The sequence below is a fragment of the Charadrius vociferus genome, unplaced genomic scaffold (assembly GCF_000708025.1).
Source record: "Charadrius vociferus isolate BGI_N301 unplaced genomic scaffold, ASM70802v2 scaffold347, whole genome shotgun sequence".
In the NCBI taxonomy this organism is placed as follows: Eukaryota; Metazoa; Chordata; class Aves; order Charadriiformes; family Charadriidae; genus Charadrius; species Charadrius vociferus.
The window spans coordinates 1,042,302-1,067,427 of NW_009649306.1; the positions used below are offsets into that span (position 1 = coordinate 1,042,302).

At 39.8% G+C, this 25,126-nt stretch overlaps 1 protein-coding gene across 1 annotated transcript; it reads right to left on the reverse strand.

Moving 5' to 3' along the window:
- Positions 1-4,865: 4,865 nt before the first annotated feature.
- Positions 4,866-25,126, reverse strand: OPRK1 (opioid receptor, kappa 1). Its single transcript, XM_009889181.1, has 3 exons — positions 24,865-25,126; positions 10,232-10,584; positions 4,866-5,610 (listed from the first exon to the last, which is right to left on the reverse strand). Exons 1-3 carry the CDS (start codon positions 25,122-25,124, stop codon positions 5,078-5,080), a joined length of 1,146 nt encoding a protein of 381 aa, XP_009887483.1. The 5' UTR covers positions 25,125-25,126; the 3' UTR covers positions 4,866-5,077.

The following is a 25,126-nucleotide window of genomic DNA, read 5'->3' on the forward strand; positions in this document are numbered from 1 at the left end:
TTTTGTACTACACACCTGCAAGATACAGTTAAAAATGAAGCACTTCGATATTATCCAGGCAAAGTTAATTTCTTTATTTGACAGTTTAGGTAAGTTATCACAAACTCCGTCAGTTTTGCTGAATCCACATTTTTCTGAAAAAAAAAAAAAATACTCCATTGGAAAAAAATGACTAGATTTACAAGGGTTATGTTTGATTAAGACCTGATAAGCAATTAAAAACAAAAAATCCCAGCAAAATCTCCCATCTGTCTTCTTTGCGAGAACTACATTTAATTGCCAACACCAACAGAAACAGTGGTTCAAATCAATGAGAGTTTTCCCTTTGTCTTTCACAGGAAAAAATTTTCCCTTTGATTTTTCCCCTGAATTTCTCAACATCTTGAGATATTGCTCATTCACTAAGCTTGGAGTTTGTCACAATCTGAGAATCATTTCTCTGTTGTCTGCTGGTCTCGCCATTTCGTACATTTCAAACAGATTTTGACTCGTGCTGTGCTGTCCCATTACCACACAGCCTTCACGTCGGAGCTCTGTCTTTTAGGCAGCATCATAAGTATTTAAAGCTGGAACCTGAGCAATTCAAAAATATTACCTTTCTGCGAGGAGGTGGGACAGGGGAAACAAGGATATTCTCATTGGTGGTCGTTTCTGTGTTTATTAAGCCTTTTATTAGTGTGCATAAAGAGTAACCAAACCTTATCAGAGAGCAGTTTTCTGCAATCTTTCACAAAAAGAGTATAGAAAGGAAAAATTAACTGTCTTTACTTTCATATTTCATTTTTTGAGCAGTCTTCATCATTCTGTGAGGTACATCAGCTTTGCTTTACTTCCTTCTTTTCCTTCTACTGTTTCACCAGTTCATAACCCCTCAAAAATGTGTTGCTGCCACTCCTATCATGTGGTCAAGGCTGCTTAAGAGGAAGCCAATTTCTACCATGACATCTAAACCATTCTATGATTCTACGATTCTATGTGTGGGGGAGACATTTAAAGGCACAAATGAGACAAGACATCTAAGGCCTACCAGAAACTGTATACACTGTGGCATGCATATTTTTGAGAGTAGTTGCTTTGCCCCTTGGGACCTAAGTTCCTCTTGAGTGCTGCGGTTGAAAAGTTGAGAGTGCTACTGTGGCCTGAAAAAAATTAGTTGAGTCTCTTTCCTTTAGCCTGGCAAACTATGGAATTTAAATGAAATTACAGGAACAAAAATGCTTATCCATCTCCAGACTTCCTATTCAAAAATTATTATTACTAAGTATAAGGAAGACAACAAATTGTGATACTTGTGTGACATCTTTTTTCTCCCAGGACATGTATTTTCCCAGAGTCATGTATTTTCCTTGAAAAATCTTAACTAACACATACTTGTCTTAGTTCTGTAACTGTGCAACACAGATTACAAGTTTTTCTCTTAGATAGCTGGAAAGAATACAAAATCTGACTACTCTCACAGTATGTGAAACTTGCTTTTTTGGTCCCATCTGATATCAGCACAGGAAAACACAGAAAGGAACGTATTTTATTCTGTGTGCAGTTTTTTAATGAAAGACAGTGAGTGGCATCTCAAGTTAGCTACTTTGCCAGAGGCTAAATTAAAAATTAAGTCCAATCCAAAACAAGATAGCATCTCTCAGCATTAATCACCTCAAATGAGAGCAGTAACTACCTGAAAAATTAGCTCATTCTGTTCACAAACAGTAGCAGAATGTATTTTTTGCATTTGAGAAATGATGCATAATCCTTCCTTTCAGAGGTGAGACTGAAACAGCCCTCCACTCTCTAGTTAATCTAGTACCTCTACACTGAAAAAGTCTGACATTTCAGAAAAGATATTTGATCTGCAAACTTCAGAAACTCTGTTGCAATGCTCTTTTGCTCTGCTCTCCAAAGCTGAGACAAAAGCACTGAACCAGAATACTGTTTTCCATACAAAAGATTTCCAAATGAAAAGAAGCAGGGAATACAGAAGGCGACATCCTATTATCCACACTAGCTGATTGGAAATTAACCCCCCTAGAAGGTCAAATAACCCCCTGCCATACTTTTGCAAGACAGAATTTTTGGACCCCCCCTCAAAGGGAAGAGAGGTGAGATTGACTGCAGCAGGTACGGCTGATTCCCAGGCTGCCTGCACTGTGTCCCCCATGTTGTTGCCTTCCTCCAGGACCCATGGGATGGCACAGCCTATCCCTGCTGCCCCATCCCCTTCGCAGCACTGCAACGGCTGGGCCGGGCACCCCTCACCCCTTCCTCCACCTCTCGCTGCCTCCTGGAGATATGAGAGCAGCCTGGCTACACAAGAGCAAAGGCAAGTCATTTGTCTGGAGTTATCCAGAAAGTGAGGTGCTTTACAGGGCTTAAATACAGGTTTCCAAAGTCATCATGTACGTCCCTGTGAGAATAATCGGTTTTGCCTGTTAGTCATTCCAGTCTGGGAACTGCTGAACAAACAATGAGAATTTAATCATCGGGAAGCAGATTCTGTGAACAAAATCATCATATTATTTTTTAATATACTGTCTCAGCTATAAAAAAAAAAAAAAAAAGAATCTTGGCCAGCTTTCCTTTGTTGTTCAATGAAGTGTGGTAAGCTGCCTAATTTGACAAGAAAACCTTCAAGACTCCTTTCTGCCGCATCCAGACTAATTTGGCTGTTAATGTTCCATGAAAGACATAAATCTTTAGAACATATTCTTATATCACTTTTCGAGCCTAGTATTTCCATACCACAGAAAAGTTGCTACGATCTCATATTTTCCTCCTAGTATGATAGGCAAGATGGTCTCCTTACGAAAAACATAATCACCAAAAAAAATTGGTGATTATAAAGCTCCTTTTTACAAATAAAAAACATTGATTTTTCATTGCAATGTGGAGAACTGCACATAATGTATAGACCAGTAACTCTATTGAAACTCAGAATTACATATGCAAATGGTAAATCATGAACAACACAGGTTATTTGGAATTAAAACAATTGGGGCCTACTTCTTTCACAGTTCATTTGCGTCTACCTTGATATATACCATGGATTGACATTTTTTACGTTAAACACTTTCTTTTTGTGGCTGTTTAAAGGTCAGAACTTTATTTGGAAAGGTGTACGCATGTAACAAAAAAGCAGAAAGAGGGACAGATGAGGAAGTTAGACTCACTCCATCGGTTGTGTGAGCACCGTTCATTTCCCTAGGTAAATCAAATATCCCAAGGTCTGCAATTCCCTCATCATGTAGAAACAATCAGAAAGTGCTAGATTTATCCAGAAAGGATTATCTTGAATATATTCATTACCAAAGATAATTGCATTAGAGCAGCTAGTTTTCAAGTACCGGACTCCATGGCCTGAATCTCACAGCTGTGCTCTACACAGCAGGGCTGCTGAAAGGCTGTGAACACCTCTGACTGTTCAGGATTGCTTTGGCACTGCAAGATTAACGTAGGAGCATTGCATTTATCAATCTGAGATCAAAGATATTTATATACATGACTATATTAACAATAAAGGATGTGGAAGTTGTGCAGAAGGTTGAATCTCTACAGCATTTCCACAGGAACTATACTGCCAGCTACAAGAGCAAATCTCTTGATTTATAGTGGTGTGCATAAAGGATTGTTGGTCCAGTAGGAATGACCAGACTGTGTTTCTGAGAAAATTTGCCATGCAATGAAGGCATCCACCTTATTCATGATTTTGTATAAAGAACAATGTTACCAGGAAGATGTCCAGTGACCAGATCTGTTCCTAGTGAAGATAACGAGAGCATTCCTCCAAACTTCAGCAACAGCAGAAGTGGGGGCAGTAATATGTAACAATTAGGAAAACAAAAGACTACAGATGGAAAGTTAGGCTCAGTTTTACCATAAACTTACCTTCAGCAAGCCAGTAACTTGTGTAGCTGTTGGCGTCTCCATCTCCACACAAAAACAGAGAAATTTACTGAATTCATAGGACTGTATCAAAGAAAATCTATCATCATCAATAAAATGGGAACTTTTCTGATCAGGTGCCATCAAAGCATCCAGTATATTTATTCTTCATTTCTTTTTTATCAGTCCAGTTAATCAATGTGCTAATTCAATAGTTTCTAATTCATCAAATATTTATTTTAGTCTGCTTACAAATTGTCCAGGAGAACAAGTACAGCACTATTTTTAAGTATGCCCATTTGTCCCCTTTACTGAAATAGGAATGCAATTATTTCCCCCATGTAATGAATGTGACGTGGTTTTTTGTCAGTTTTGTAACAAGTGAAGTATTTGAAGTTTTCTAGCCTCTTGTTCAAAATACTCTCTGAAAATGCGTATTGTATTATTCACAATCAATAAATATACAATCATCTTGGAAAATCACACATAGAAAACATTACACACAGGTGATTAAACACATGCTAAAAATATACTAACAATTCTCCTTGAATCCCAATATTTTTAAATGCCAAAATTCTTTACCATACACAGACACAATAAAATCACTTTGGTGTGTAGGCAGATCATGCTTAAATTGGATTTCCACAGCACAGACAAATGTTACAGATATATTAGTTGAGGACAATACTGATTATAGCTCTGGCATTCTTCTGCAGAAACCTCAACAATACTCTTCACTGTCAAAGAGTATCACAAACCAAGTTGTCAAACTGCAGGGTTTAGAAGCAATCACTGTTGGGGAAAAACTACCTCCAGCATAACTCAGTGTTATGACCGAAGGTTGCTTAACACAATCTTATGTATTATAAAGAGAAAATCCAGAGCTTTCCTTATCCAGAATCATCTGGTACAACACTATCTTCTGCCACCCCAAAAGTGTGTATTAGTACCCGCTCGAGTACAGCAAACATGGTGCCAAGACCTGACCAGGTCCTTTTCATTGGAGCTTATTTTCAGGAGGTTCTTGTGTGTCGATGATTGACTTGCTTTAGTTCACACTACTAGGATTTCTGAAATATTCCAGAAACATCTGAACATCTGTCTGGGTAAGTCTAGTTCAAACTGCAGTGGTAATCTGTGTCAGTCCTAGGTCATTGGACTCCTCTCTCTCTTGGGGACAATAAGACGACATTTCCACGACTAGTCATACAGGTTTGTTTGTCCCATCTGCTTCCCTCATGTAAGTTGGGTCTTGCACAGTGTTTCTGACTCTGCTGGTGCTCTGCCTGTCCATCCTCATCTTAAAGGGGAAGCAGAAGTCCTTGAAACATCTCTTGAAGTTTTCATCCAAAAAAGCGTAAAGGATTGGATTGAGGCTGCTGTTGGTGTAACCCAGAGCAATACAGAAGTAATAACTGGATATAGCTGCAGTACTGTGGGACACATCCCCTAATGCTTCAACCAGCACAAATATGTGAATAGGAGTCCAACAGATAATAAAAACTGCCACAACCACAAGAACCAACCTGGTGATGCGGCGCAGGTTTCGATCTTTTTCTCGAGACCCTGAGAGAAGCCGTACGCTTTTCAGCCGCAGGATCATCAGAGTATAGCAAACAATTATAATGAGAACTGGAATAACAAATGCAAAAACAAAGACACAGATTTTCATGAAGATGTCCCACCACACATAATCTCTGTCTGGAAATTGCAAGGAGCATTCAGTGCTAGCAGTATCTAGGAATGAAAGAAGTAAGAAGAAGAAAATTGCTTTATTATTAGATATTCTAAACAATGTAATAATCACAGCATAAGCTAGGAAAAGTGATTATCATGTCATGTGATACTAATAAATGGAGTTATCATTAAATCACTCCAAGGAAAGCTTTCGATTACTATTGAAACAGGTTTTATGCAGCTGTCTCTAGAAATTACTTGGAGAGATAGGGGCTTTTTAAAACGCATAACATTGTATAAAATTTGTTTCCCATGGGACAATCTAAAAACGCAGAGCACAAAAATAAAAATTTGTAAAGATATTTCCATTTGAATCTCTCTGAGATTTAAAGCCAGAATGAGTACTGTGTTCAATGGAGTAGATATAATTATTATCAAACTACATATGGTTTTGTCTGTGGGTGGAGGCAGATTTTTGGTATCATGAATGGTGGGAACCGAACGAGGTTTTGATCGTAGGAAGATTTTGCCAATACATGATAATTGTGTAATAATCTTTTCCCATGTGCCTTCTTCAGTGCAAATGGAATACACATAAGTGCTTGCATTCAGAAAAACTTATTTCCTGGCAACAGCTCCTTTTTAGTTAAATAGAAGCAAATAAAATATGTGTGTGTGCAGAGTCAAATGGAAGCTGCTCTTTTTGCAGATCATGTAATTGAAAATTCAGCCTGTGCAGACCCTGCGGGATCTGGGCCACTGACACCAGCCCCCTCCCTTTCTCATCACCCGTGCCAGGATTCAGTGTCACAGGCTGTAACTTGATTTTACGTCCCAAAAATATTCTGTCTGACAGGAGGCTGATAAGGAATGAAATATTTGAGGTTTCATTTGCTCACCTCACTGGAGCCTTCCAGCATATAAACCACATGGAAAACCAAGAAACAAGATGAATGGCAAGTCAGGAGAAGATATAAATTTACAGCTACTATCGGCAGTTAAACTCTACTGAAGACAAGTCAAGGTAACACAGGGATTTTTCACACTGAATTGTAGCTTAGATTTTATCCGCTTGAGCACTGCATTATTCTTTCAATTTTTTTCCTTTTCCCTACTGAGTTTGTCATTCCTCTACAAATTATTATGTATTGGCTTTTATTGAATCAGATCTAAGGGTGGAATGATTCAATATACTCTTGCACATCACTTCTTCATATCTGTCTCCAGCAGAACTAGTCAGAAAAATTCCATTAAACCATATAAGGGGCGGGGAGTTATCATTATAGTGTTATATAGACATTTCTGAGGTTAGATACCAGGAAGTTGTTAGTGGGTGATACTGAATACTAAAACATCCAAATAAAAATTTGAAATCAAACATAAATATTTTCAGGTTTTATTTTAAATAATATAACTAATGGATCATTCTGAAAGCTGAAAAGTGGAAAGATATCTTTTAAGCCTGATGGAGGATGCTAAGCTGACAGCACAGGTAAGACTTAACAGGGTCTTGACACTCCGTCAACTTTACTAAATCCTTTGTGATCCACATCGCCATAAGTCTAGTTGCTTTTATTTAATATTATTCTGGAAATGTCAACAATCGTCTTCAAAGAAGTTTTCATGTTGATTATTATTGTTACTTGTGGTAGATAATGGCCTAGCAGCAACAATAAAATCAGGGTGCAGCTATAATACCTAGGCTAGTAAAGCTGCACCCAGATGTGCAGTTCTGGATGAAAGTGAGGTGTGATCAGGGATGACTGCCCTGGACCACATCCAGCTGTTCACTGAAACCCCCTCCCAGAGCAAGTGGCCTCTTCAGATCTACTGACATAATTTCGTATAATTATCAAAATAAGTAGGGCACGCTTGCGACATTTTAATATAATTTGTAGTTGGCAACAGTATTTTAGAATTCCAAATTATCGATTACAAATTTAATGACTGTCTTACATCTCCTTGCAGTTTACTTTCTATAGAAAATCTTATTCTATATTCATTAATATTCATGTGTTTCACTTCATATATATAATGCTATGAATTGTATTTTCCCAGTTTACAACTGGCAAACAATCAACAAAGATCCGTGTCATAATTCACAATATCATAATAATTCTCAGGAACTTTGGAAGAGAATAAAATCCAATTTATATTTTATTCTTGCCGCCTGAAAAGATGCAGAACTAAGTACAGTGTCATAAGCTGAGTGCTTAAGATTTCATACCGATCTTTTCCACTCTGAAAGCCAAATATTCCAAATACATTGATAGATTTAAGGAAAAATACTGCATTCTAGATGGTATTTGAGTATAAATATATTTTAAAATGTGTTTTATAAGCTACCATTTAGGATTAATCTTAATCCTGGCACAGGAAATATATTTTTGTCGGATACGTTATTAATTACATCACCTTCTGACATCCATACTCCTCTGTACTGAAATGGAGCCTTAATACCACTACTGGGAATACTAATAGTACCTCTAAATTTTTATATTTTTTTAAAGTGAATGTTTCTCCAGCAAGAAAGGCTCCATTAAGGATAGAGAGGGAAAATTTACACAGATGTAAAATTTATTCTGCAGGGAAAATGTACCCAGAAGAACTCCACTGGGAGCAGTCCCAAACTGTGAGAACAAACGGCACTAACTGAGCATGGGGTGGGAACTTTAAGTATAATCACTTTCCATTTGGTGTTCAGTTGTTGTTTAAATCTGAGTCCAACAGAGACCCTGAAGCATATAAACAACAGCTATTTTGACCAACATAGCATAAAGGTTCAGTCCCAAGTCCAGCTGGCAAAAAGATTTTTTTTCTCCTTCACCATTTATCAGTGCAATTCATGAACACACTAGGCAAGACAATTAGCAGTAAATGCTCAAGAGCGACCTGGGATTGGACAAGCAGAGCTGTACAGTAGGGACTGACAAGCATTTGCCAACAATTTCCAACCTCATTTGGCCCAGCTGAGCAGTCAGCCTCTGTTTCAGGAGAAAAAAAAAAGGCTGTCCGCCACGTGACATGGAAAAGGCATTTAATCATTGCTAGCCTCAGAGCAGCCCTTGGTCAAAATGTGATGCTTACAGAAAACAGCAGTAATATTCTACTAGTTAAGCACGTTCCGATGAAACACCTGACCAAGGCAATGTTCCATGGCCTTCAAGATCTCATACGTAGTGGGACAATCATTCTTCCCACATGAAGATGCGTGGAGGTGAATGTTTCCTGAGCTAGACATTGTTTTATAGACCCTGTCAAAACTTTATTGGGGAGAAGAGTTACAGCACTGCAGATCAGGTCACTTGATCCCCCAAAGAGCTGAAGGAAGAGTTTCCAGAGGACTCAGCTGTCACCTACCCACGAGAAGACCAACAGCCAGAACAATATCTATACATCTTCAGCCAAATCAATCAACCCTTGAGCAGCTGTTAATGAAATGTTTTGTTTGCATTGATCTATGCCAAACAATTTAACACACAGCATTTATTGTCTTTGCCAGATAAAACAGTGTCCTTATGTAAAGTTTATCATTTCTCCTGGGAGGAGTGAAGCCTTTCTAATAGAAAAGGTTCTTAATTCAGGAACTTATTAATCATTCTTCAAAAGACTATTTACATCTCAAACAAGACTACCACCAAAAAAATAAGCATGTCTTGTATTCTATTGAGCCATTCATAACAGATGGCCCAACACAAGGACATCACTAGAGGCCTTAAGCCTTTTCAAGACACCGAGGTGCCCCTGCACCAATGTCATGCTTGCGGGTATGAAATATACGTGCGTGAGAATTCTTCTCCCCTTTCCTTCTTAAGGAGGATTGCAAAATAAGATTAACTCCATAGCAGGGCAGTTTTGATAATGAGTCACCAGTTATAAGGATTAAATCTGCAGCCCTTCACAGATTACAAATTTCAAGCAGAGCCTACAAGTGATCTAGATACAGATCTCATTGACTTCAAGTTCTTGTAGTTGCTTCCCTGCCATGGTCTGTATTCCCAGTTCCTCTGGTGATCCTTTTTCTCAGCCTTTCCAAGTCTCCATGTACAATCCCATCCCTTTCAAAGAATTTGAGATACTGTTATTTTCATGGAATTAACTTAATTTTCTCTGTCCAAATATTGACTTTTTTCCTTTCTTCACCTCGCCTTCAAGTTCTGGGAAATGGCTGCTGATAATAAGCTCCCGAGTCTTAATACTATTGATAGTTTTAATATTAATACTAATGACAAGCAATGTAGTTTCTACTCTTGGAACTTCAGCAGAACTACTCTCACAACACCTACAGAAAAATCACCTTAAGCACACATTTTAATTTTCATCCTTAACTGATCTTTGATCTGTCCACTGTGATCAAATTCTTGATTGTTTTCCCCTGGTGTCTGCTACTAGTTTTTGATGGTCTCATTCTAGCACGGACAATGTTTCAAAGTGCATTTTGTTCTTTCAATTGGCAAAGGCATCTGAGCTTAAATGATTTATACATCATATTGTAATGTTCCAAAACATATTCCAAAATGTCAGAATTTAGACATGCTTTTTGAACCAAGGAATGTGGACAAATATGCTCAGCGTGCACAAATTACTGAAAAAGGAATCAGCCAGGTTCAGCCAATATTCCAAGCTACATTTTACATCATTTGAGAAACAGAGAGACTCAATTTTGAATGCTTACACTCACCTTCCCTGACTTTGGTACCTCCAAGAACTATTGCAGATATACCAACAGATGAGGACAATAGCCAGATACAGATGTTGATAATCTTCGCTTTGAGAGGCGTACGGAAGTCCAGTGCCTTCACAGGGTGACACACAGCAATGTATCGATCAACACTCATCATGGTCAGTGTGAATATGCTGGTAAACATGTTATAATAGTCAATTGAAATAACTATTTTACACAGCACATCACCAAAGGGCCAAGAGTTCATCAGGTACTCAGTGCTTTGGAAAGGCATAGTCGTGGTAACTAGCGCATCTGCCATAGCCAGATTGAAAATGTAAATGTTGGTTGCTGTCTTCATCTTTGTATACCTGAAGAACAAAAAAAGTAAGTTTTTATTATTTCAAACTATGATTACGCACATTCAGATAGGTAACAGTTTATCTGTCAAGCTTTGCCATAGCTGGATTTTTTTCTGTCATTTCTAATTTATGACAGAACTGCACACAGATGCAAGACTCTTGGGATAAAAGTAAACACACTTGACTCAGTCTCTCAGCACCTGCAGTAGCAGCTAGAACTATTCACCACAGGCAAAAACAGGTATATGAATACATTTAATTTAATTAGCCAAATGCTGGTTTCAATTCTATCTTCTCAAATCCTTCTACAAGAAAATATCATTGTTACATTTGCAAGTGGTCAAAATGATTTGTGTTTCCTTTTCTTACAGCTGGCTATCAGTGATTGTGCACTTTCTGGTTTTGTTTTGTGGAAGGACTAGTTATCCCATTCTCCAGTAAGAATCCATATTAGCCGTTACATCTGACAAGCCAGATTGCCTCTTATATGAAAGTTTCTCTTCCTTGAATTCACTGCAATGTTGCCAGTTTATACAAGTTTTAGTCATTTCCCTTCTTTGGTCCTTCATTTCCAGTTTCTCCTCCTTTCTTATTCTCATCTTTTCCCAGTCCTCGCTTTAGTAACTGCTAATGTAAACGATGACTATTTTTTAAGTAGAATACCACAGTCCAGGGGAAAATGATCATAGCATCTTTTTCTGCATCCTTTAATTTCACCAAAATGAAGCACTTGTTTTGTCCAGCTGGTAAGAATAACAGCCTACACAGAAGAATAGGATCTGTTTTTTTGAGGCAGCACCCTGCTTTGTTCTGCCCTGATGACAGTCTGACTCTGGGGCACAATCTCTGTCCCAGGGTGTGGAGGACCACTTCCAGCTCTGCTTCAGACACAACGGATGAAGGAGAGCCTGTTAACATAAGGATATACCTAACTCTCCTTTCTGAGGTGCTTCCTCCCCCTAGTTACTTTTGCTTATTGCTATTAATTTATTTTGAGATTCAATGACAGATTTTCCTTCTCAAAATTGTTTCACCTACTATTTTGAATGTGTAGCCAAGCTAAAATGCAACACATGCAGAAACATATCTAGCTAGATTTTTGTATGTATCAGGTCAATGTGTACACTTGCCTTTAAAACTCTGATATGTAAAACAAAAAATAATTTGGAAAAATAGCGATGACAAAATGTGCCCAATTTGTAAATTAGCTATTAATTAAAATAGGGGCAGAAAGGTCATTTTATGACCAACACAAAATGTTAAAAATAGCATCAGTTTTTCCAAAACGCTCTAATTATGACTTATTGAGAAAAGGAAACCAAATGCTGGTTCAAAGCATAGAAAGGAACTGCAAGGAAAAAGAAAGCAAACCCTTCTCACCCAGATATCATGCCCAGGCTCACATATTGAACAAAGCCATAGCCCGTGGTGCATTAGAAATATCTGAGCAAAGACAGCCAAAAAGAAGCAGCAACAAAAGCTCTGCACTGATGCCGTGACCCCCATGGTCGAGACTCCTTCTGCCCCAGTCTGAGCTTCTCCGAGATCAGAGGCAGAGCAAGGAGGGACATGCCAGTCAGAGCTGGGCTTCTGCCCCTTCCCAGATCAATCTCCTCAACAGGCCCTCCAGCAGAGGAGGCAGTCTGTCCTGTAGGTCACGTTATAGCAGGTAAGGCTCTGTTCAAACACAAATGTGAGAGTATATAGCTAGAAGAAGCAAATACAAGAAATGTTAACAGACTAGGAACTTTCCTCCTTTCCTCCTTAAAAAAAAAGGGGGGAAAAAAAAAAAAGCAGCTCCAAGGGCATCTCAGCTGTAAGATTGAACAAAAGCTCACTAAACACTCAGATTGCAAATGGACTAATTTGTGTTAAATGTCTGAAAAGGAATAGCAGAAAGGTGATTTTACTTCTGTGGACATCACTGCCAATATTTGGAATTGTTGCCTTGTTCATATTGCAAAAAAAAGACTGAAAAGTTGGAAAGGATGCACAAAAAGCAACACAAAAATAAGTGAAAGGACTGGAGAAAATTCTTACTGTGAGTAACTTAAAGAGCTCAGCACATTTAGTTTATCAGAAAGAACACTGAGAGGTGACTTGATTACAGTGTCTGAAGGCCTCCACGGGGAGAAAATAGCAGGTACTGAAGAGCTCTTTCAGACTGCAAAGAAAAGCGTAACAAGGACAAATACGTAAAAGTCGAAGCCAGACAAACTCAGCTTAGAAACAATGACGGATTTTTCCTAACAGCAAAGGTGATTATTATTGGAAAGAAATTACACAAGAAAGGAGTAATTTTCCCATCTTTTGATGCCTCCAAATCAATGTCTGCTGCTTTTCAAAGGGTGTGCTTCAGTCAAATACAAGTTACTAGACTCAGTACAGGAATATTTAGATGAAATGCAATGGCCTGTGATAAGCAGAGGTGAAGTAACTAATACTTATTCTGAATCATTACTTCTCTAGATCTTTAAAAGCTTCCCCAAGGGTTTGGATAGGGAAAGTTTACTTTCACAGATAGAAGAATTAGTTTGACCTTTTTTCCTTAAAGAAAATCAGAAAAGCAGTGAAAAATAAGAAAGATGATTTCATTAGCCTTGAAAAATCAAATATCTGAAAGTCTTTATATCTGGCATTTCCTGTTCCTTGCAACATTAATTCCATTTTTGTGTGTGTGTATGACACTGTGACCACGTATACCATATATTCCCAGCAATCCTTTCCCTCCTTTCCCCACATTCCAGTGGCAGAATAGGAAAGACCCTCTGTAAAATAGAACTAGTCTTTTAGGTAACTTTAAAATTCAAATTTTTGAAGCTGCAACATAAAGCATGTTCTCTTTATACGTGCTGCTTATGTTACACATGTAAAGCGAACAGTTTTGATTTTTTGGGGGCTATGCAACACATGCACATAGAAGAAAATTAATTTTCCTCACTACTGTTGATCCAAAAGGAAGGATGTCTTGTCGTTCATAGGTAGCAAGAAACATAGAGTCACCCCCAGCAGCAGCATTTAGACAACATCCGACTTCCACTCTGAGCCAGATTAGGCTGCCAGCCTTTGAACAAGAAGGCATGAGACCAATAAATAGTGCTTCAATACATATTTTATTACAGTTAGGCAATCAGTTCTCCCAGGCACTGCAGAGGGATCATGTGTACCTAACTCAGGGATCAAGGGTGCACTGGTTAACCTCAGCAATGTTAAGTCCAAGCACATTTTACTAATGCAACCTTAAAACTCATTGCTTTCACACTATTAATGTAAAGAGCTTGATTACTTTCACCTGAAAGCATTGGCCTCTGTGTAAATGAGATGTTGGCCTTTAAAATCACTAGGCAATATAGATTAAATCATACATTCATTTAGAAGTTCATAAAATTCAGAAATGCCTTTGAGAATCTGGACTCAATCATTCAAACTCCTTTCAGTGTTTTTAATTAAACACCTAAAAATTATTAAATGCCTGCATGCCTCTGAAGATATGTGCTTGCGGGCTTAATCAAAAGTCCAGTTAAAGTCCTGGAGTGACTGCTGTTGCTGTCAGACACTTTGAAGTGGACTCTGATAGAATCTTTACTCAGACATGAGATGAGGGATTTAAATGATTTTCTAAACTCTTTCAATTGCACCAAAATATAGGAGGGAATCTTTTGTGTGTTTTGGTGCTTTCCCAGCACACCCTGCATTCGCTCAAATTTACACTTGAACAAGGTCAAAACAGTGATCGAGTAACGGAATCTTGTCTTCCTTTGCGAAATTAAAATTCTTGATCAAATACCTGTACTTCATTTAGGGAAAAAATGCTGCCATCTGCTTTAATTAGTCTAGCAGAGCAGACAGGGGAAACCTGAACATAACTACAGCATAGATGGAACAGTGGTAATTAATGACAAGCATTTTCTTAGTGTCTTTGAGATTTAACTTTCAAAGACAATTAAAATACTTATAAACTATTATTGTATAAACTGTTCATGGGAAATCCTGTGTCTAGAAAACGGTTTGTTAAATACTGGGATTTCATAACAAGATGACAGCTTTTCTAATACTACGTAGGAATGGAAGGTTTCTCTCTTAAATCAGGTGCTATAATCTAACTTCAAGAGGCAGAAAAAACTCTGATGGATTCAGCTATTTGGTGGATCTCAAGACTTCTTGTCAAGCTATAAGCAGGCCTCAAGCCTCTGTAGACTTTGAATAACTGGAAGATATATGGAAACTCTGCAGAAAAATAGTCAAGATGAAAAAGAGGCAAGATTTAAATTACGTCTACTTATGTGTCAAAATTCACAAAACTGTCACAACTTAGGCTAAATCCACTTTCCAAAAGTTGTTTGAGACTGACTTTAGGCTGACCCTTAGAAAATTGCCCCTGTTTCTCAGTTGACTCATTATTTCTGTACCTTTCCTTCTGGAGTAGAATTTACCTTGCATATTTTTTTAATTCAGCAAATAGGAAGAAATCACACCTTCAGATTAAGCTTATCAATGACATTGTGGTAACAGAAGGAGGAAGCATGCTATTAAGAAGTTGGTATGCTTTCAGAAAAATATCAAAATGTATTACTATATCTGCGAGCAGAGCCCCTTAAAGTTATTATCTCAAGCAAAGGAGAGAAGTGTGATTCTAAAGTACACCATAACATTAGTAAAGCTAACAAAAGCTCAGAAGGAGGGTCTGGTTAAATTTTTTTCATGTAACTGTAATAAGCTGAAATGTTCTGGCAGTATGGAACAAGGGATGGGGAGGGGAGCAAGACTAGCAAATATGTACTGCAACAACATTCTCCAGTAGCAGAGTGAAAGTACAAAAACATGAAATACAGCGAGGTATAACAACCACATATTTTTGGCAGATACCTGAGTTAGTGAATGAAAATGAAAGCTAAAGCACATCTAAAAGCAAATTGCAAAAACACCTATCAGCAGGATGCAGGCTGTGTTCCACTAGGTTCCTCTCAATGAAGTGTATATGGAGATCAAGCAGCTGAAAAGCTTAGTCAGGAAAGCTCTAAATCTCAAGGGTATATTCATGGCATACTCAGTATCACACTGCATCAGAACAGGGGGAAAAAAAACAGAAAACCAACCCAGGAGGATCTATTCCAAATACATACCGTGTCAAAAGGATGGCTCAGCTATCTTATGGATCTTCATAAGTCAATACAAAAGGCTTATGCTAATACAAAACTGAGACTGAGGTCATTTAAAGAATGTAAAAATCAATATGCTGCAGGTTTCATGTTCATATTGAGCTATATGTTATTACCACATTCTGAATGACAGCCAGAATTTTGCAGGGGATATGACTTCAGAAAACACTTTAAATATAGACAAACTTTATTACTGCACACATTGAAAGGCTGCCTGTCTCTAACATCAAAACCATTAGGAGCCTACAAAAAAAATTGTACATGTTGCCTACAAAATAGTATCCTACAGTGGAATTCTCTTTATTAATAAGCACTTGTAGGCATCTATTTTTAAGCGGCTTAAAGAAGAAAAGCATGATCTTGTCTTTTATTTTCCCCTCAGGCAGCATAATCTGCCTGAATGTCAGAAGGTATCATTAAAATCCGTACAATTTACCACTAACATTACTCCTCTGAACTAGCCATAAACTGAGCCTGAACAAGATCTTGCAGATTTAGATGAGATGTGGAAGCTTTCCTTCTTGAGTTAAAGAAGCAGCTTCTGAAATATGAAAGGGAAGTTCAGGTCTACATACATCCTGATCACAATGAAGAAAAATTCACACCGCTTAACAAAAATGAACTTTTTGTCCTCCTTCTATGATAAGGACTTTTAATATTTTCATGTGAGAAATACACTTAATGTTAGAAACACCAATACTGTGAAGTTTGTGCTTCCATGATCTTGCTAGGGGAGCTCAGAGAAATGTCAAGGTGCTGTGATTTATTGTGGCTTAAACTGAAACAGTGAGAATGCAGAATTTTAAAAAATCAATACTTTATCCAAAACCCGTATATCTAATAGAGACCCTAGACAATTAGCTTAGACTACGTACCTGATTTTTTTGACCTTTATTGGTAAGTAAGATGAATCTAGACCTTGTCAAGCAGCTGACTTTCACTTGAGAAACCTTATGCTGCTGCAGACTTTTTCCAGTGACCAGTTATGCTACATGGAGTTCCCAGGGTGTTGCACAGCCCATCCTAATACCTCTTACTTGGCACAGGTACATTGCCCTGGAGAGTGCTGACTCTCTGTCTCTGGTAACATCCATGTTTTCCAGTGTTCTTCTCTCTTGGAAGGATGGGTTTTTTTCATGAATGTCATGAGTTCCCTTAGCAGAGCAAAGTGTTTCCTATGTGTTTGTGAGAGAGGAAAGGGAGTAGGATTTCCTGGCAAAAAGAACAAATCTCATTGCTCAAGGGGACAAGGGTGGCAGCTCCAGAAGATTTTTCAGGGTCTTACTTTCCTCCTTAATCTTTGGAGAGGCTCTGATCTCCACAGGTAGCTATGTATGCAGAAGCTGGTTGGAAGCAGCCAAATGTTATTGACATTTGCTTCCCCTAGACGTTTCTGCAGGAGAGAAATAAGGAAAGAATTCAGAAATCTCTCATGCAGGGGTCTTGGGGTGTGGGTATCACTCTTGTTCTCAAAACAAGGTACCTGGTCTCCATTTTGCTACAGGGATGAATAATAACTGCCACTGCTGGGAGTGTTTTATAGGACAACTACACACTTGGATGTGTGGAGACCCAAATCTCTGGCCAGTGCTCCTGCAATAAAGTTGAATGGGAGACAAGGGACCTCACTCTATAACAAGTATAGGATTACGGGGTAAGGCAACAAATGCATATATCAGTAATGAGCTGGGTCAGGGAAAAGTCATCAGTCCCTCACGGGAGAGAGTTCGGAGGCTTTCTCTGGACTCCACCCATTCATCTGTTTTCCTCACCTGCCACAGGGAAACTCACAGCACAAACCAACTGAACACACGCTTTCCCAAAGGAGTTGATACAAGTGAAATGCAAAAAACTTTAAGACACAGTCAACTGAACAGCACAGCTGATAGCTTCCACAGTGAAAATATTCTTCTTCTCCTGCACACTTTAACAAGCCAGTGATCCTGAAAAGCACGTGTAAGAGTAAGTCCTGAGGCTATCTGTCAGCCAGCAGCGTGGTAAAAACAAATTCTGAGTGTGAACACTAAATGAACAGTTGCCCTATGGCAGCCACAATGGTTAGGCTACCTACAGTGCAGTGGGAAGTGGATTTAGCTATGCAGTCAGTCAGGAAATATAAAATCCTCTGTCTCCCAGGTGCAGGGTAGCTAAGTTTGGGAACCCTAGATATTCACTCATAATTCACTACTGAATGGCACTGACTTTTAGAGAAGAGACAAACAGCCAGGCAGAGCACCTTGTGTTGCACAGGTGGACTGGTGAGAAGCAGACAAAATAGAAATGTTCTGCACATGTTCTTGTCATGTATTCGTGGAAATTTATGCACCAAAGTAAATCATGTTAGGCTCTCATACTCATGCAGAGAGGACGGGGGTTTCATTGTAAATAATGTCTCAAAAATGAAAATAGCAAACTGCCTAGAATTAATTTTCACTTCCCTAGGGGTTAGAAGGTGTATCTAAAGAGAGCTGAACCCTCTGACTTCAGGAGAAATAAATATTTCAAAGATGATACACAGGCTAGCATGCAAACTTCCCAATATGACCATGGAAATGCTGGGTTCCTTTACATATTCTTTACACATATTCTTTTTACATTTTGCAGAATGCCAGCATGGTCACACACTCCTCCTTCCATGTCCTCATTCCATCTGTACACACCCCTTCCCCACAGCTAATTCAGTTTGTGCACTCGCGTCTGTCAGTAGACAAAATGACATTCATATTGCCATTTCCTCATCCCTCTCAAACTCCACAAAAGAGACTAACAATAAACAAAGCACAAAGTCTTCCTTGAGGAGAAGAGCACAGGGTACACACTTTGCAAGAATTACCTGATTCTTACAGATGGCAGGACCAAAACAGAGACATGAAGTAAACTTCATAGCGGTAGAGTTTATCAAAGTTTTTCTGGGTGCTTTTCCTTTAGAAAGCAATGTGTCACTGAAATCAAAACTCTCCTTGGGAACTCATCTGTTTCAGAGAATTTCACTTGAGGGACAAACTAATCACAGTTTGACTAGACAATGAGAGTAGGCAAGCCAGGAAGATTATCCTCCCTTGCCCTTAGCACATTCTAGGCCACACAAAGTCACCAAGTTAAGAATTTCCTGCCACAACACCTTTTCAGCAAATTCAAAATCCTCTGTTGGGAAAAACCAAATGAAGGGTCCTCGCTCTTCCCTTGCTCTGTCCTCTTCACCAGAAGGGCTTAGCCAGCCTGCCCCCCGCAACACCATCTCCACGCTGTGCTCTCTCCCCACATTTCAGCCAGGAGCATGAGCTTTGCCACCTTCTCCTGCTTGAGGACAGGCAAGGTATCTCCAGCTTTCTGCCTCACCAGCAGCCAAACTGGAATGTTCCTGTAAGTTTTCACTTTCTGCCAGTTCAAAAGGGCTCACCATAAATTGTCTTGCTTCCAGACATTGATTCCAGTTATGCCTTTCTCTGAAATAAATTACTACCTGGCTGCTGGCCCAGCGGAAGTGACTGGATGGATACCAAATTACTTTTCAGAAGCCAAACAGATTACTCACTATAAGCCATAGCCTCTCTCTAATACCATCTCTAGTAAACATTCCTTCCAACCCTTTCCTCTGCTCTCTCTGCTTTTTCAGTATCTGCTCTTCTTATCATAGCATCGTATTGGTAACTCATGTTGAGGTTCTCATCAGCTTATAAACTCCAGAGGTCTCACTTAGTCATTTTCTAGCAGGGTATTGAAAGTACTAGAAACATTCAAATTTTGTTTAAATGAGCCGTGCTTTTCAAACTGCAATACTGTTTTTTAAACCTGTCCTCTTCCATGTTTCCGGTTACTCTGGTCTTTGTGCCATCTGTAAAAGCTGTTGGTAATGATCAGTCTTCAAAGTTGTGATGAAAATTATGCCAAGTTTGGCCAAACCCTGCAGAACCTACCAAAATTACCTCCATTCAGTGAGGTACGGCCAGATGCTTTTTGAGATCCTGTGATGAATTACTAACAATCCATTTGATACCTCTGTACTGATAATAGTAAGGTGTCAAATGTTTGATTGTGCATGAAAAGGTAAAAAGCCATAAATGTCACAAAGTATAGTACAGCTCGGCCTTTACTTTTAGCAGCCAAACCCTTGCTTTCATAAAAGAATGAAATCATACCAACTGCAAGTAATAGGGAACAGGTAATTCAGTTAGGTTGACTCTTATGGAGCTTCATTTTTCATTTCAGAACAATATTCTTTCCAAATATAATTTAATAAAATTAGAAAAAAAAATTGAAAGCAAATTAACAAGTAATCTTTCGATGTTATCAAAATCTATTATTGATTTAAACCAATATATTAAATCAATTTAATTTTGTGTACTTTTTGTATAGGATTTGATTTTCATATAATCATAGAATGGTTTGGGTCGGAAGGGACCTTAAAGATCATTTAGTTCCAACCCCTCTGCCATGGGCAGGGACACCTCCCACTAGACCAGGTTGCTCAAAGGCCCATCCAGCCTGGCCTTGAACATTTCCAGGGATGGGGCCTCAACAACTTCTCTGGGCAACCTGTTCCAGTGCCTCACCACCCTCAGAGTGAATCTTTTTTCCTAATATCTATTCTAAATCTACCCTCTTTCATTTTGAATCCATTACCCCTTCTCCTATTACTACATGCCCTTGTAAGAAGTCCCTCTCCAGTCTTCTTGTAGGCCCGCTTCGGATACTGGAAAGCAGCTATAAGGTCTCCCCAGAGTTTTCCCTTCTCCAGCCTGAACGACCCCAACTCTCTCAGCCTGTCTTCACAGGAGAGGTGCTCCAGCCCTCTGATCATCTTTGTGGCCCTCCTCTGGACCCACTCCAACAGGTCCGTGTCCTTCTTCCATTGAGGGCTCCAGAGCTGGATGTAATATTCCAGGTGGGATCTCACGAGAGCGGAGTAGAGGGGCAGAATCATTTTATATGACATTTCTTAATAGCCTCATCCTGTTACATAAGATGCCACTCAGTTCATTGAATATAAGAATAAAAATGTATTACTGGTTATATTTTTTCTTCAATGTTAGGCTAAGCAGAGGAATACAAGCTTGTTCTTTTCCCTTAGGAATGAATCTACATATCTGTGACACAGCCTCTTGTTAAAACTGGTTTTTAATTGTAGAAAATTATTCCGTTCACTGGAAGTTTGAAGGATAATTTTAAGAAGAAATACAAGATTGGCTATTTAGGATCCTGATGATAGCAGTTGCTCTCAGTAAATGACTTCAGGAACAATGGGGGGAAGGCACATACATAGAAAAAATGAACCTTGAGTGGATTAAGAGACAGCATCTCCCAGAGTTTTTACCAGAGGATGTTTACAGTTCTGATAAAGGCAAATCTATAGTTAAAGTTGTAACTTAAGTCAGGATACTTTTCTTCCTCTCCAGTTGTCACAAGAAAGCACCATTTTCTTTAAAGCCAACAGCAAATTTTAGAGAAAAAAAGTCAGGAAGGAGGAGGAAGAGAGGAAAAAGACTTTTTTGCTTCCAAGGACAATTAATTTTATTTATCAACTTCAGCCAACTATTTCACCTCCAGAAATATCTCCTAAGATCTATGAGGTAAAGCTCATCTCAGAAGAAAAGGTTTGGGGTTGAGATAGATTCTGATCATGCCAAGACACACACAGCTGTATAACTTCACTGAAGTGATGTCAGAGAATTTCACCTGGTTTCTACAAACCCATTTCATACCTCCTCTCCTCCTCCATAGGGGAAGGACCACGTCTCCCATACAGTATCTGCATTTTCCACCAGTGCAAGAGGCAAGGTGATGCCTTCTTCCTCTCTTGACCCTCTCCCCAGGAAAAGCAGCAGCCACAGGAGAGTGTTACATTGCGTGTGCCACAGCTCGGCGTGAGTGAGGCACTGTCAGCCCACCCAGATGGCTGCTGGCCTGACAGCAGACACCCTGGGACTGGTACACGTGCCTCACAGCTGATGCCAACACGGGAAGAGCTCCTGCAAACCATCCACACTGTGAGAGCCGACTGCAATGGGCGTGCAAAGAGCGCAGGTTGCACCGCATACCCAACACATAACTCCTTCTGCACATTAAAAATAACCATTCTCGATGTGCCTGAGGAGTCTGGGGTGCTCACAGTAGTCCTAGTCTTGCTCTGTTAGGATTTTTAGTGACTGGGCTTTGGCTTTTAAATCTAACGGTTGCTGTGTGTTTAAAGACAGGGAATACCAGTATATCCATTTTATACATGAGGAAACCAAGACACAGGGACATTAAGGGACCTTCTCAGGACAGGACAAAGTGTTGAAGCCTGGTACTAAAACCAAAGGAAGAATCGAGGTCTCCCGAGACATAGCTTAACAGGCTATGTTGCCATCATGGTAATAAAGTACTGTTCCCACTCTGCTTTCAACACAAATCTCTATTTACAGGAACTGTACCAAACTCGGTTACTTTTCTTTCAGGAGCTTGCACATGTCATCAAAGTGCCGTTCTCCTGTTATTTTTCCCTCTGAGGGAACTCTGAGAAGGTTTTCCCTCTCAGCAGAAACACACCCCACCTCACCTGGAGGAGATTTCGGACACCCAGCACTCTGCACACAGGCTGCTGGGTTGCTGACTCGCTGGTCTCCGTGAGCTTCTTCAGCAGCCCTTGTGCAGAAGTAGCAAAACTGCCCCTAAGGAGGTATTAAAGCAAGAATTAGGCCAAGGCCTGCCTATGCCACAGCTTATGGCTGAATTTCAGCCTGTTTCTGAGGCATTTCAAGACTATTTGGAATCTCCTGAATCTACCACAGCATTGACACTTCAACAGTTCCACTGAAAGTCTCAGAACATCACGGATCTTGTTTTTGTCACCCAAAAGGTGATTCAGTGTCAGCCTTGAAGTGGTCAGGCAGTTAGACCAAGTGGTCATTGCAGGTCCCTTCCAACTGAACTACTCTGACAATATCAGGGGTTGTTTAAAAGAGCAAAGGGAGGAGGAACTGTGACTGCCTTGCCTGCCGCTCGGAGGGGGTTAGGAGGAGGAGAGCAGATCTGGAATTGAGAGAGGTGAGAAACGGCCACAAGGGGCCTCACACAAACGCTGTGCTCATCTGGAGGGTAAAGAAGAGCCACAGTCTGTCCCCATCCTTCTTTAAATTCGTGGCAGCTGGAGGAGAGGCAATGTGGGATAGCTGGGGGACACGATCCCCCTCTCACTTGCCACCTTCTTTCACAAACTTCCCACAGACCTTGGCTTTCCACACAAAAGGACATCACTGCAGGCTCATGAAACATGACCTCAACAGGTCATGAAAACCCATCTTGAGATGCAATCATGCAGAGGGTGGATGTCAAGGAAAGAGAGAGGGAGGTGAGAGCTTAGGACAAAAATGAAAAAAATAATTTGGAATATTTCAAAATCATAAGAAATGTTTGAAACTGGATATCTGTGTATACATGCACTTCATCTAATGATTCTAGCAGCGTTTAAAGCATTTGCAGAGAGAAAACTTAGGAGTGAGGGATACTGAAAAAAAAAAGGAAAAAAACAGGTATTTTGTCATATTTATTTATTTTTTTGATTGTGTAATCAAGAGATGGACCAAGAGGAAACTGAAGCAAAAGGCTAATGTAGGAACTGGTACAAGAGTGAGCCGTAGCTAGCTAGATCCTCACAAAAATAATCTTAGGAGGGTAACAGAAGGAGGAAAAAAGGAAATGCATATGCACCAGTACAATACATACATACTAACTTTTAGGGCTCTCACTAAATTGAATTTATTCCCACTGCCCAGGCCACTTAGTCAACTATCATTGTTAGTGACTGATGGCTTAGAAAATCTCTGCCTTTGCAGCTGTGTGTGTCAAGTATGGCGTCTCTCTTCTTGCAAGAGAAATATAAAAAGAAATGAAATCTCTGCTCTGAATGAAGGGCAAAAGGTCATGCAGGGGTATAAAAATTACAGCATCACAAAGCTGGAGCAAACCAGTTTCTTCACATTGACCACAGACATCCTTATTTATTGCATTGACTATTAAAGGAGATTTTATTTCCATTGTTCAAGAGTATTCACCTAGTTATAACTCATCTTTCGTAAAGTACCTCATCAACAACTTCACTGCTTCTAGTTAACTTCCCCCTATATCAACTCTGACAGTTATTTCAACCATCCTGCAATTGCTTGACCCTTATCATCCATCCTTTACTAACAGGATCTCTTCCAATACCTCCATTTTTTTTCTGCGTACAAGCTGATTTCATTTGAGCAATGAATACTCCACAGTGGGTTTGGTTTTTTTTCAGAATTTTTTGCAGGATTCAAATGGACTGTGAAGCAAGAGTGCAAAAAGTTGCACGATTTCAGTCCCTTTGGTTGCTCATTACCACTCTGCTGATCTTCACTGTCCGAACATTTTTGTAAATTGCAAGTGAAAGGGAAAAAAAGAGAGAAAAATCATAGTACAAGCTAGAATATACACCAATACACAAGTGTAAGTGTAAGTATCGGTGCATTTCACTAAGTGGTTTAATCTGAAAAACTAACTGACACAGATACATAGCTTTCTCCCTTTTCCTGAAAAACAATAGGAAAGGTGTTTCAGCATCTGCTTTGCTTTCTTCCATCCAACACCAACAAATGGAGTTAAACACCACTAGACAGAGAAACAACATCCTTTGCTTTACAGTAAGCATTTCCACAGATCTTTAGTGTTTCCTTTTTTCCCCACCTTGTTAAACGAGCCACTGGGTCACAAGGCAGCAATGTATAAACGTCCACACAACTAGACATATAAGCCATCCCTCGGGGACCCCACACAGAGGTAAAAAGCTGCCTTGCAGAAGTTTGTTTCTTCCACTTGAGCTTCCTCTCGGATGTGAGCAGCCTCTCATCCCTAGAGGGCACCAGACGAACGCAGCTCCGGGGCACAAAGTGCCTTTTCCACAGGCTGCAGGATTTATCACTTTTAAACAGCTTCTCCCTTCTGTCTCTTACTGCATGTCCAGGCAGACCACTGGGACTGAAAAGGTTGGGACCATTCCGATTACTTTCTTCCAGCTCCTTATGTAAGCACACTCAGAGAACATCCATAACCCACCCCCCTCCCTCCACTGTGAAATTTAGGGACAGCCATTTGCACCTCCTCCAACAGGTACCCCAAAGCCCCTTACCTTATGATGACAAACATGACCAGAGAGTTTCCCACCAAGCCGACAACGAAGACCACCGAGTAGACAGCAGTGATGATGATGGGGATGGCAGGGGAGATGCTGGTGTGGTTGTGCTGGGTGTCCCCGAAGGCCCCGGTGGCATTGCTGTCGTAATCCGCCCAGCCCAGGAGCCAGCTGCTGCTGGTGCTGGGGGGACGACAGGGCCCTGGAGAGCAGGTGGAGTCCGGCTCCTCCCGGAAAATCTGTACAGGGGCATCCATAG